The sequence below is a fragment of the Delphinapterus leucas genome, chromosome 2 (genome assembly GCF_059928025.1).
Source record: "Delphinapterus leucas isolate spDelLeu-1000000601 "Yukka" chromosome 2, BTC_Dleu_Yukka2, whole genome shotgun sequence".
Classification (NCBI taxonomy): domain Eukaryota; kingdom Metazoa; phylum Chordata; class Mammalia; order Artiodactyla; family Monodontidae; genus Delphinapterus; species Delphinapterus leucas.
Genome location: NC_143130.1, coordinates 39,166,417 through 39,179,605, shown reverse-complemented (window position 1 = coordinate 39,179,605; position 13,189 = coordinate 39,166,417). Strand labels below are relative to the sequence as shown.

The window sequence follows — 13,189 nt, the reverse complement described above, 5'->3', positions numbered from 1 at the left end:
GCCTTCTCCAGTGGACATTGCTGTTCCTTCTGACCTCTCTCAGTATCCTTTCATGTAAGTCCCACACAAGGCCCTGGCTCAGGCTGTTCTTCCTGCTGAGAGCTCCCCGCCCATCCACCATGGCCCATGCCCTTCACAGCCTCATGAGGACCACTGCGTTCCTAATAGCCATTAGTAAGCCACTCCCATCAGCACCCAAATCAGAGACCGGGAGCTCATCCTTGACATCCTGAAATCTAACTAATGTCCAATTAACTCTGATCCTGGTTCTGTCTCCTCAATCTCCAGGTAACATCCTTCTACCCGCTCCCCTTACCTCTCCTTGAGGTCACTTTGGTCTGGATTCAGAAAGTCCTGTGTTTGCATTGTCTCTGCTACTTCCTAGCAGTGTAACCCTGGGAAAATCCTCTCTCTAGGCCTTACTTTCATGAGTCCATGTAATGGGTTTATTAATAGTTTCTACCTCATAAAGTTGGCATTCAGAGGAAATAACATGTGTGTACAGTGCTCGGCACAGTACATGGCTCAAAGTAAGTTCAATAAATGTTAGCTGCTGTTATTGTTGTTACTGTTACTATTATTGTTTTTATTACTAGGACCTCAGCGTCTCCCACCTGGGCTAGGTTAGAAGTCTCCCACCTGGTCACTCATGGAGGGGGAGGGCTGGGGTCAGAAAGGGAAAACCCACAGCGACCAGAGCAGTGTAGAATCACCTGTGGCCACAGTGGGATCATTCTGTCCCTTGAAGACAGCTGAAAATGGGAGAAGGCACCAAAGCAGAGCAGCCTCACATCCAGACACGGGCACTGGCTCTGAGATCACCCCTTCTTACAGCAAGAGCTTCCAAGGAACCTGGGCAGAGATGTGAATTCTAAGGATGGAGGGTCCCTTGGAAAGCATATAACTCAATTTCCTGACTTTATGATAGCAAAACTGAGTCCCTGTGAGGAAAAATGGCTTACTGTGGCCGATGTCATTTAACAAGGATTGATCTGGGGCTACTCAGTATCCAGCGCTGTTCTGAGTGCTGGACTCAACCCAGGCAGGTGAAGAGTTGCATCTGGACCCATTTTCCCACAAAACCATACCACCTATGGGCTGAGGAGCAGCCCAGCTAAAAATAACACTTACATTTCCATGTGCTTCCAAAAGGGAGAAAACCAGAATTCTGTGTTAGCAATAAATCATCCTGAGAAACTCTTTCAGCCTGTTGCTGGAATGTGAAACACTAAATCAAAGCATTAAACAGGCAAGAAGACTGGAAACCACTGAGCACAGATGCTAATAAGAACAAATTCTTCCACGCCAGCATCTGCCCTGTGAATAAACCAACACAAACTGGTCTGGGACCTGGGTAGCAAAGGAGGAGTATTGCAACATACCCCACGGTTGACACTCCCTTTTCCCCTCAACATCTAGACTCTTTCCATGTCTTAACAAAATGTTTACAATTGGGGGAGAAAGGAATATTAACAATAAATTTTCATTTTATAAATGTAAAGCCAAGGCTTAGAGAAATGTAATAAATCAAGTCTATAACGAATATATTAGCTGGGTAACTTCTACTCTATGCAATTGATCCACAGTTTTAAAAAAGAAAAAGACTTGCCTAAGTCTTATATGGGAGGTGTGTTCCTGTGCTTTAATTAGAAAAGTCACCCCCAAAAAAGTTTTTTAACCTTTTATGGGTCATGGATATCCCTGAGAATCTACTGAAAGCTGTGAATTCTCTCCCCAAAAGTGAGCCCATAAGGGCACAAACATAATTTTGCTTACAATTTTAGAAGCTCACCAATGTAGCCCCTGGCAATTTCTCAGCCACAGCTAAAGAAACTTGCTTTAAAGTGTTAGCTGTATAGTTTTGCAAGATGGCTCAAATCAGCACAGCCCACACCTGAAAACTTTCTATAGGAGGAGGGGGTATGCATAACAGATGAAAACTGATTACAAAGCTGCTTTTCAGTATTTGAATCAAAGCATAAAATTATCATTTGTCAGCATGCACACGCAGATTCAAATAAAAGGTATTTATCAACCCGATACCATAGCCAAATGGTATCAACATTTAGGGTTCCAAACTGCTCTAACAAATGGACCCCTGTACTAAAAATACCCTAAAGACACACTGCAAGAATCACCAGCCTCTCTCTATCTGCATCTGAGGCTTTCGCGTCCCATACCAACAACACATTCTTGAATCCTTGCTCCAAGAAGGCACAGGAAATGTTCGCACTGTTTATTGCAATGTACACATCTGTCATTTAAGATGGTATCTCTTCCCACCTAAAGGAAAGATACTGCATTGACACTCTGGTACTAAGTTACTGAGCTTCTAATATAAAATTTGCATTCGAAGAATGCCTATCCAAAAACTTGCCTGTTAATTTAAGGATCCATAAATTCTTCTTTTAACTCGGAGGCTCTGGATAACTGCTAGAAAACTGCATCCGTGTTCAGCAGGCTTTCCCTCCCTGTGACCTCTGCGTGCCCCATGGGCTACCCCTGCCTGTTTTAGCCCAGGGTTCTACAAGTGGGGAAGCAAAGGCAAGGGTAACACGAGCTGGCTCCTGCTGCAAATAGCAACAGGCCTTTCATGAGTGAAAGCCCAAATATAGACCTGCCCACTGCTGACTGCTCAAGTGTCACCAGGAGAGGTTACATGCTGTCCCCTGAGTTACTTCAATTACTGTGGGGATTGGAGTCCGGTGGCTCCACCGCGGGCCTGATGTATGGTCATGAATAGAGGGCTGGGGGCTGTCACAGCAAGGGCAGGAGGGTGGCTGCAGGCCACACAGAGAAGGAGGACTTCTGAGAGTCCCCAGGCTGTGCACCTTCCACCTGGCCTGAGGGGCTTTTCCCAGAGTCTTTTGAATAAGCACAAATCTGAAGGTAGTCAAATGCAACTTAATTTTTTTTCTCCCACTATTCCTTGAACGTTTACTCATTTATTCCCCTCTCTGGATAAAAATCGAGCACACCCATGACTTTCTGCTCCCTCTTAGGTAACACAGAGTCCTGGGGTCACTTGAAGGCATAGTCTCCATCCAGTAAGGGAATGTACAGTCCAATACGTTAATTAAAAAGTCAAACTTAGAGGACTTCCCTGGTGGTGCAGCGGTTAAGAATCCGCCTGCCAATGCAGGGGACATGGGTTCCAGCCCTGGTCCAGGAAGATCCCACATGCCGCGGAGCAACTGGGCCCATGCACCACAGCTACTGAAGCCTGCATGCCTAGAGCCCATGCTCCGCAACAAGAGAAGCCACCGCAATGAGAAGCCCGTGCACCGCAACAAAGAGTAGCCCCTGCTCACCGCAACTAGAGAAAGTGCGCACGCACAGCAACAAAGACCCAACGCAGCCGAAAATAAATAAATAAATAAAATTTTTAAAAAGTCAAACTTAGTTTAGCCGGCATCAAAATCTTCTCCCCTCCCCAGCCGAGGCCTCTGTAGCTGGAAGTCTGCCCTGGGAAAGGGGGGGATGAGGTCGGCCTCTTGTTCCCACACCTCCTCCCTTAGCTGCTGGTTTGCCAGGGGCAGGAGGCGCTAAGGTGATAAGACAGCTCCTATCTGAGCTGGTGCCACGGAGGGTGGGTGCTAGCTTCTGGCTCTCTGGGGCAGGCAGATGCTTAGAGCACTCTCTGTCTCTCTGAGCTTTTGTATATCTCTGGGGTTTACCATGATGAGCCCTTTCCCCTGGAGTTCCCACGACCCCTCTGTTCCAGGGGGTCCCTTGCACTCCTCCTCCAGGCCCTGGTGGGCCACCTCCAAGATTCCTCAAATGAGGTCTTCTGACCCATGCAGCTGGTTCTCTCAGGCAGGACCTAGGTGACTCCTTGCTGGCTCTGTCGTCCTGCTGGCCCACATCTGGGTATTGGGATGTAGGTTCCATCCTTGGTCCTGGCAAACTCTGGGGTGCAGACAATTCCAATGCAGCCACTCCCCCTGGCTCTGCCACCAAAGCAGCCAATCCTTTCTCCTCAGGCCACCATTGGCCCACTTGCAGGAAATACAGCAAGCTACCTGAAGGGTCCCTTTGAAGACCCCACACTGGGCTTGGGGATAGAGGGTGGGCCTTCCAACTCTCCCCACCCAGTCCAACAATAGCTCTCTCCAGAAAAATCGCTCCACCAGTCTCCCTCTCAAACACCCTCTTTTCTTCACTCTGATCCCTTTTTATTTTCTTCCACTGGTGGAGGGCATGAATTGGGTTCTGGACCATTTCCTTGAAAAGTCTGCCTGTGGTGATTTGGTCTCAGAATTTTACATCTATTGCTTTTTGAAACCTTAATCAAAATTTCATTTTTAAAACACTGTTACTGCCAGTTATCTATACAATAAAAATATTGGAAGCCAAATAAAATATCAAAAGCAAACAATTTGAAAGAATAAATTATGCAAAGATATATGTACAAGAATGTTCACCACAGCATTATCTATATTGGCAGAAAATTGAAATTAATCTATTCCTACCAATATAGAATTCTTTAAATAAATCACAATACTGTCAACTCAGTTTTGGCAAGTATTAAAAATAATGATGTAGATACCTTTTTTAATTAATTTATTTATTTTTGGCTGCGTTGGGTCTTCGTTGCTGTGTGCAGGCTTTCTCCAGTTGTGGTGAGCAGGGGCTACTCTTTGTTGTGGTGCGCGGGCTTCTCATTGCAGTGGCTTCTCTTGTTGCAGAGCATGGGCTCTAGACACGTGGGCTTCAGTAGTTGTGGCACGCAGGCTTCAGTAATTGTGGCACGCAGGCTTCAGTAATTGTGGCTCGCGGGCTGTAGAGCGCAGGCTCAGTAGTTGTGGCGCACGGGCTTAGTTGCTCCGCAGCATGTGGGATCTTCACAGCCCAGGGCTGGAACCCGTGCCCCCTGTATTGGCAGGCGGAATCTCAACCACTGCGCCACCAGGGAAGCCCAATGCCTTTTTTTTTTTTTTTTTTTTTTTTTTTTTTGCGGTACGTGGGCCTCTCACTGCTGTGGCCTCTCCCATTGCGGAGCACAGGCTCCGGACGCGCAGGCTCAGCGGCCATGGCTCACGGGCCCAGCCGCTCCACGGCATGTGGGATCCTCCCGGACCGGGGTGCGAACCCGTGTTCCCTGCATCGGCAGGCGGACTCTCAACCACTGCGCCACCAAGGAAGCCTCAATGCCTATATTTTTAATGTGGAAAATGTCCACAATATATTTGTAAGTAGAAAGAGTATGCAAAATATTATTACAATATAATTATATATATATACACACATATATATACAAACACACACACAAAATGAAAGCAGGGTTTATCTTTTTTGAGTTATTTTATTTATATCTTTATAGCTTTGATACGTCCATTTTATAATAATTATATATACCTTTTATTACTTCTTAAAATTATTTTTTATTGTAAAATAATATATAATACTTGGCTGAGAAAAAAGCAAATACTACAAAAGAACCATAAAGTAAATGTAAACCAGTCATGCATCCTGGTAACAACAATATTAGGTTTGGTGTATACTTTTCCACATTTTTTCTAAGAATATATACATTTATTCCCCTTTCACAAGAAATAAAAATTTCTTTTATAATTAGAAAGCCTGCTATTTTCATTTGGAAAAAGCAAATAATTTAGAAAGACTAATAGAAATGATAAGATTGTAAAACAAAACCAGTAAAAACATACTGTAAAGAATATTCAAAGATATTAAAATAGACTATTAAAGAATTATAAGAAATCATATTAGATAAAATGATATATTAAAAAATAGTTTGAGGAAAAATAAATCACTTCAGTTAGAAGGTTATCTCTCCAAGAGGACTGGGTGACAGCCAGAGTAGCTATTGGGAATCCAAGAACCCATAGCCCCACCTTTCCTCGACATTAAAGGGAGGGACCTTCAGATAGAGGAACCTTTAGACCTTCAAGCTACATTCCACAGAGGCTGCTAGATGCCTTGGGATTATCTTGGGGGGGGGGTGGAGATGCCCCTAACCAAAGCTTCAGCCTGGCCCTGTTTTTTTTTCTTTTGGGGGGGGCGAGGGGGGTTGTTGTTGTTTTACCTTGGGCATAATAGCAAGTACAAATCTGATTCCTGGCGTTCCCAGCTCAAAAACTTCAAAAGCCCTTTCACTAGTTCCTGAATCAAGCCCTCACAAACGTGTTTTGACGAAGGGCTCCTTCCCCGCTCCCTGGGCTTCTCGCTCCTCCCCCTCGGTCCTCCAACCCCACTACCCCTCTAGCAGTGCTCTCACAGGACGGGAGCTGACATGTACTGTATTTCTCAGTCTACACTGTACATTTCCTGGGTAGAGCCCTGTGCTGTCTTATACCCTGTTGTATGAACAGGTTCAGCTCCAACCCACACTCCATCCCTACCTGCAAACTACATCTCCTGATCTCCGTAAACAGGTCTTCAATAGCCAGGTGGTCTGAAGTGTCTAATTCCCTAAGTGTCTGTGTATCTTAAGAAACGTTTCTTTTCTGGGTCTCAGTTTCCTTATCTCTAAAATGACGTGTTAGAACACAGATTATATTTAAACATGTTGGTTGGGAGCTGGGATGCTTTGAAGGCGGAGGGACTGTACGTTTTTTGTATGCCCCCTCCGCGCCTAGCCTCCCAAAACAGGCACACAGCATACATTCCATAAAAGCTTGTTGAATTGATACCAATAAGCTTGTGGCTTCTACCCAGTAATAGAAGACCAAGTCAGCTAGCTGGGTTTGCGTTCTCAAGAGGTTCACAGTTTAGTGTAGGAGGCTAAGACAATAACTCGTTCATTTAACAAATCTTTTTTTCAACGTCAGTGTGTACACAGGTGGAAAAGGTGAGGCAAGAGTGATCATTCCGAGCTCCAGACGAGGTTGCGACATTGATTGATTCGGAGCGGCGACCTTCTGACCTTTTCATTGGTTGTCGCGAACCCTCCCTTCTATCACCCAACCAATCCCGGAAGCGTGCTGGAAGCCTCACAGGCCGCGGGCAGCCAATCAAAAGTGCCGAGGGTTGCGGCAGCTGGGGTGCTGACGCCGATTTCAGTTCAGCGAAAAATGACGCGGTCTGGACAGTCCAGTGGCTGGGGGTGCAGGGAGACCAGGCTCTGGCGAGCCGAGCCCTCCGGGCGCTGACCGCCGGCGGTCATGGAGGACGAGCAACCCGACAGCTTGGAGGGCTGGGTGCCGGTCCGCGAGGACCTCTTCGCCGAGCCCGAGCGGCACCAGCTGCGCTTCCTCGTGGCCTGGAACGACGTGGAGGGCAAGTTCGCTGTGACTTGTCACGACCGCACGGCGCAGCGGCGGCGGCGGCGCAAGGGGAGCCAGCCCGGGCCCGAGCTGGTGTCCGAGCCCGTGTCTGAGGCCGCCGCGCCCCCGCCCAGCTGGGCAGGCCTGCTCTCGGCCGCCGGGCTCCGCGGCGCGCACCAGCAGCTGGCGGCGCTGTGGCCGCCGCTAGAGCGCTGCTTCCCGCGGCTGCCGCCGGAGCTGGACGCGGGCGGTGGCGGGGCCTGGGGCCTGGGGCTCGGGCTGTGGACGCTGGTATGGCCGGCGCGCACGGACCTCGGCGAGGCGGCGCTGCAGGAGCTGTGCGGGCAGCTGGAGCGCTACCTGGGCCAGGCGGCCGACGGCTGCGGCGGCGCCGCGGTGCGCGACGCGCTCTTCCCCGCCGAGGGATGCGCGGCCGACTGCGAGAGCCCGCGCGAGTTCCGGGAGCGGGTCCTGCGCGCGCGGCTGGACGAGGCGGGGGCGCGGCTGCGCCAGGTACGCGCCCGCCGGGCCGTCGCCCGGTCCTTCTGCCTCTCGGTTAAGCCTCGGGCCCTTTTCCAGGGTGGGACGAGTGCGAGAGGGGGGTCCTTCCGCAGACCAGCGCGGGGAAGGAGCAGGTTAACAGCGTGATGCGCGGAAGGGCCGCGCAGCCTCGCAGGTGCTCTTCACTTGTCGGGGAGCATCGAGGGGAATTCCGCGGAAGCCCCGTGGGGCCTATAGCGAGAGGACTAAGTTAAATCAAAGTTTAATCGCAGTTAGGAGCCAGGGTAGGCCCTTAAACCTTTCCCCTGAAGATGCTGGTGGAGCTGGCTGTTTTGACAGGAAGTGCCAGAGAATACTGAAAGCAAAACTAGAAATATCCCATCCGTGTAGGAAATGACAACACAGACTGAAGGTAAACACTGACAGGTTCTGTGTATGAGGGAAGACCGATAATGGAGACAAAATGTTTTAGAGGATGAAGGTGCTTTCTAGGACACAGGTTTTTTAGGTGATAAAGACTCGGTCAAGTGGACAGCCGACAGGATGTGAGCTGTCTTCATCAGTGTGGAACAGCAGCAACATGAGTGCAATTTTAAGCTTGAAAGAGGTAATTAGCGAGATGGAACAATTCATTTTTTGAGTGGTAAGCTTACAGAACTGAAGGGGATTCACAAATTCACAAAAGGGTTTAAGAGAAAAATATGGCTCATATATCCACAACCAGCTGACTCTCCTGAGTCAAGATTTAGTGCTCTATCCCACACCCTGACATGCCTCTTGCTTGCCCTTTTCTCATTATACGCCGTACTTAATCTGAATGATTTTTCTCTGCCTTCATTTGAGGAAGGGGAGGTGTAAGAGAACAATCCAGCCACATTTCAAAATCTTAATTATATCCTCTCAAGCTAAATATAGAATGAACTTTTTTTTTTTTTTTTTTTTCGGTACGCGGGCCTCTCACTGCTGTGGCCTGTCCCGTTGCGGAGCACAGGCTCCGGATGCGCAGCCTCAGCGGCCATGGCTCACGGGCCTATCCGCTCCGCAGCATGTGGGATCCTCCCGGACCGGGGCACGAACCCGTGTCCCCTGCATCGGCAGGCGGACTCTCAACCACTGCGCCACCAGGGAAGCCCCTAATTTCACTTTTAATGTGAGGAAACCACAGAGCAGTTTCAGGCCAGTCAACTTTATCTTTTTAAAATTTATTTTTGACTGTGTTGGGTCTTTGTTGCTGCATGCGGGCTTTCTCTAGTTACCCCGAGCCGGAGCCGCTCTTTGCAGCGGTGCGAGGGCTTCTCACTGCAGTGGCCTCTCGTTGCAGAGCACAGGCTCTAGGGGCCCAGGCTTCAGGAGTTGTGGCTTGCGGGCTCTAGAGCACAGGCTCAGTAGTTGTGGCACACGGGCTTAGTTGCTCCGTGGCATGTGGGATCTTCCAGGACCAGGGCTCGAACCTGTGTCCCCTGCATTGGCAGGCAGATTCTTACCACCAGGGAAGCCCAACTTTATCATTTTGAATCAGACAGACTTTTATTTTTTAGACACCAGTTTCTGACAGAAGTGGTTTTTCCTTAAGCTAACATATATGTTACTATTGTAAAAGTTATACTTTACCCAAGTTGAAGTTCATTCAGAGGTATTATGGCACCAGTATAGTTCGTACTGTTAGGCTAGCTGTTGACACTTGTGTGGTTCACCTGTTTACGTGTAACAGGTGGGCAGAGGAGGGCTTAAATATAAAGTATACTGCGTCCGTGGAAGTGTGTGTGATCATCTTAATACTCAGCTCATATTTAGGACAGGAAAGCAATTGATTCTAGAATTAGACCAGTTGCCAATATCGCTAGTGTATATAAAGTGAAGCTGAATGGTTTGAATTCTGAATAGTCTAAGCAATAAGACTGAAAAGTATCAGTTGTCCTAAGTTTACTTTTTTGTGTGTTTTAATATTTTTCAGGGACACTTTTTTTTTAATCCTATTATTATCACCTGGATAAAATGTCAGCTGAACATAGATCACTTTATCCTTAAGGGGAGGGAAGGAAATAGAAGAATTTAAGGTTATTGACTGGGGGAAAAAAGTCTATACTATTACTTGATTTTATTTCTCTTCTCCTGGGGGGTAAGGTAATTTCTTACCAAATGAGTTTATCTGGATTATAAATGCTCAGTTTACTTTCTATCCTGCCTCAGAAGAAGCGCTCTGCAGAGGCTAGAGCCACATTTGTGATGCTAACTGAATCTGCTGGGAGTTTGGTGGCAATATTAACCTGGGGGAATTAAGAGAGTTGGCATGCTGGAGAAGTACTTGGAGGCATTTCTGTGTCCTTATGAGCTTTTAAAAAAGGAGTACTCCTCACAAAACCTTTATGGTCGGAAGAGTGATGAAAAATATCCTCAGTCTACCCCCTATTTGATGCCTTTTTCTGGTCCTTTTCTCTGAGTACTTAGAGAAAACATAGTTAAGATAAAATTTTCAACTCTGCATCCTCCTCCACCTCCCACTTATTATTATAAACGTCCCCAGGGCTTCCCTGGTAAGTCCCCAGTTACTAAACAGTCTTCAAAAGCACAGTGCTGAATGATTGATTATAGTAATAATAATCTTCTATGGATATACCATGATTTATTTAACCATTCTTACTGGGCATTTTGGTTGGAGAACAATAGCATTTTCATGTTTAACCAGTATTTTTTTTTTTGCGGTATGCGGGCCTCTCACTGCTGTGGCCTCTTCCCTTGCGGAGCACAGGCTCTGGACGCGCAGGCTCAGCGGCCATGGCTCACGGGCCCAGCCACTCCGCAGCATGTGGGATCCTCCGGACCGGGACACGAACCCACGTCCCCTGCATTGGCAGGCGGACTCTCAACCACTGCGCCACCAGGGAAGCCCTTAATCAGTATTTTAAATTGACGCATTAAAGTTTAGAACATTCAGGTTTCTTTAGCTTTGTTGGTTTGGTATGATCTTATAAATACTGTCCACACGTGAGCTTTATTTACATTTTGCCTTCTAGGTGCTTCAAGGGCATGAAAAAGCCAACACCATGATAGCATTAATGAAAGTGTATCGAGAGGAAGATGAAGCATACCAGGAATTAGTTACTGCTGCAACCATGTTCTTCCAGTATTTACTGCAGCCATTCAGGGATATGCGAGAACTTGCAACTTCATGTAAGCTTGCTATTTTGGTACGTTTTCTTTATATTTTTACTTTATGAGATTTATTCTTTATCGTATACTATTTCTCCAGTCGCATTTAAGATTCAATCTGTGTTTCCACTTTGGGTTTACCCTATATTTAGATATATTGTAGATATATTGAATTTATTATTTTTTAAATTGATTTCAGATGAAGACATTTTACATCAGTCGTCTTAATACATTAAGATTTCTGCAGATTTTCAAGGGTTACACACTTTCTTTGCTGATGACTTTTTTTTTTTAATTTCAATTTTAATTTTTTGGCTGCATTGGGTCTTCATTGCTGAACGCAGGCTTTCTGTAGTTGCAGCGAGCGGGGGCTACTCTTCGTTGCGGTGTGCGGGCTTCTCATTGCGATGGCTTCTCTTGTTGCGGAGCACCGGCTGTAGGCACGCGGCCTTCAGTAGTTGTGGCGCATGGGCTCAGTAGTTGTGGCTCGTGAGCTCTAGAGCGCAGGCTCGGTAGTTGTGGCGCATGGGCTTAGTTGCTCCGTGGCATGTGGGATCTTCCTGGACCAGGGATCGAACCTGTGTCCCCTGCACTTGGCAGGTGGATTCTTAACCACTGTGCCACCAGGGAAGTGATGACTTGTTTTTGATGTGTTGCTTATTTACTTTAGCTTATTTTCAGCCTCTAAGGACACATGCAGACTTCTGAGAAATAGGATGAAAATTTAAATAGCAAGGCCCTGGATTGTAATTCAGTAAATTAAACTTTAGTAAATGCTGTCATTGCTCTTATTTCATTGAGCCATGGAACACTAGTTAGAATAAGCATTTTCATTCCAGTGTTATAAATGAATCTGGAACCAAGGTGGGTGGGGAGGTTCAATAGCTTTCTCTGGTTCTAAACCAGCTGGAATCAGAAGACAACAGAGATCTCTTGATCTCTGCCCCCTGCACTGGGCCATCCTTCCACACATGCACCCATGGCCACTGCCGGGCTACCATAAAAATGGTATCATGTTTAGATGAAACTCATGCCAGCCTAACCTGTGGAGAAAGTTGTTCTGTTCGTTATTTTGCAAATCTATTATTTGGATTGTCTTTACTTCCTGTGTATATTTTTTCTTTCTCTAAATAACAGCTGTACTGAGATATAGTTCACAGACCATATAATTCACCTATTTAAAGTGTACAATTCAGTGGGTTTTAGTATATTCAGAGTTTTGCAACCACCAGCACTAATTCCAGAACATTTTCATCTCCCTGAAAAGAAACCCCATATGCATTCCCCATTCCCCCCCAACTCCAGGCAACCACCCATCTGCTTTCTGCCTCTAGATCTCCCTGTTCTTGACATTTCATATCGTATGGAATGATTTGTGTCTGGCTCCTTTCATGTAGCATCAGGTTTTCAAGTTCCATCCATGTTGCAGTGTGTATTAGAACTTCATTTCTTTCATTGCCAAATAATGTTCATTATATGCACATAGCACATTTACATATCCATTTAGCAATTGATGGACATTTGTAACTTTCCACTTTTGGGCTATTATGAACGTTGCTATGAATATTTGTGTTCAAGTTTCTATGTGGACATATGTATTCATTTTTCTTGGATATATGGATATGCTGGACCCTACAGTAACTCTGTTTAACCTTTTGAAGAACTGCCCGACTATTTTCCATAAATTCACCATTTTACACTCCTACCAGCAGTAAATGAGGGTTCCGATTTGACCACATCATCGTCAACACTTGTTATTGTCTGTCTTTTTGATTATAACCATCCTAGTAGATGTGAAGTGGTATCTCATTGTGGTTTTAATTTACATTTCCCTGATGGCTAACCTGGGTATATTTCTTAATGTCACTAAATCATGCTTGGTAGAAGAATTGGATACTAGGTGACATAGTATATGTCACAATCATTCATGTTTTAGGTTACTGTATTACTTTTGCCCTTCAGAAAAGAATCTCACTATTGAAAAGCTTCCTGCCATGTCCCTAAAAGAAACCACAGCAACAGCTAACACTTGAGTGTCATGTACCAGGCTTTTGCTGAGTGCTTAACAATACAAATCTCATTCAAACAATCGTGTATTATTATTAATAGAGAAACATAACTTGACAGCATTCCCTTATAGAAAAAGCTATTTGAGTAATACAAAGTAAAAGTAGGGTTTTTTCCCTTTATACTTCAGAGTATCCCTTTGTCATCCAAAGGATGCACCACTTAGAGCCTTATTCATACTCAGTAAGGAACTGATGAATGAATGAAATTTAATTGACTATGTAGTAGTAATAAAAGTAGCTGAA

At 46.0% G+C, this 13,189-nt stretch overlaps 1 protein-coding gene across 4 annotated transcripts in view; it reads left to right on the top strand.

Annotated features, from left to right (window-relative positions):
- Positions 1-6,004: 6,004 nt before the first annotated feature.
- Positions 6,005-13,189, top strand: part of WHAMM (WASP homolog associated with actin, golgi membranes and microtubules) — a 20,393-nt gene continuing 13,208 nt past the window's right edge. The window contains exons 1-2 of one of the 4 annotated variants that reach the window (XM_089906719.1): positions 6,005-7,739; positions 10,742-10,898. In XM_089906719.1, the coding sequence (XP_089762845.1) occupies positions 7,125-7,739; positions 10,742-10,898 (772 nt within the window). In that variant the 5' untranslated portion in view covers positions 6,005-7,124. Of the gene's footprint in view, positions 7,740-10,741; positions 10,916-13,189 lie in introns of all 4 variants that reach the window. The other 3 variants (XR_016391988.1, XM_089906718.1, XM_022554525.3) reach the window with 3 other exon arrangements.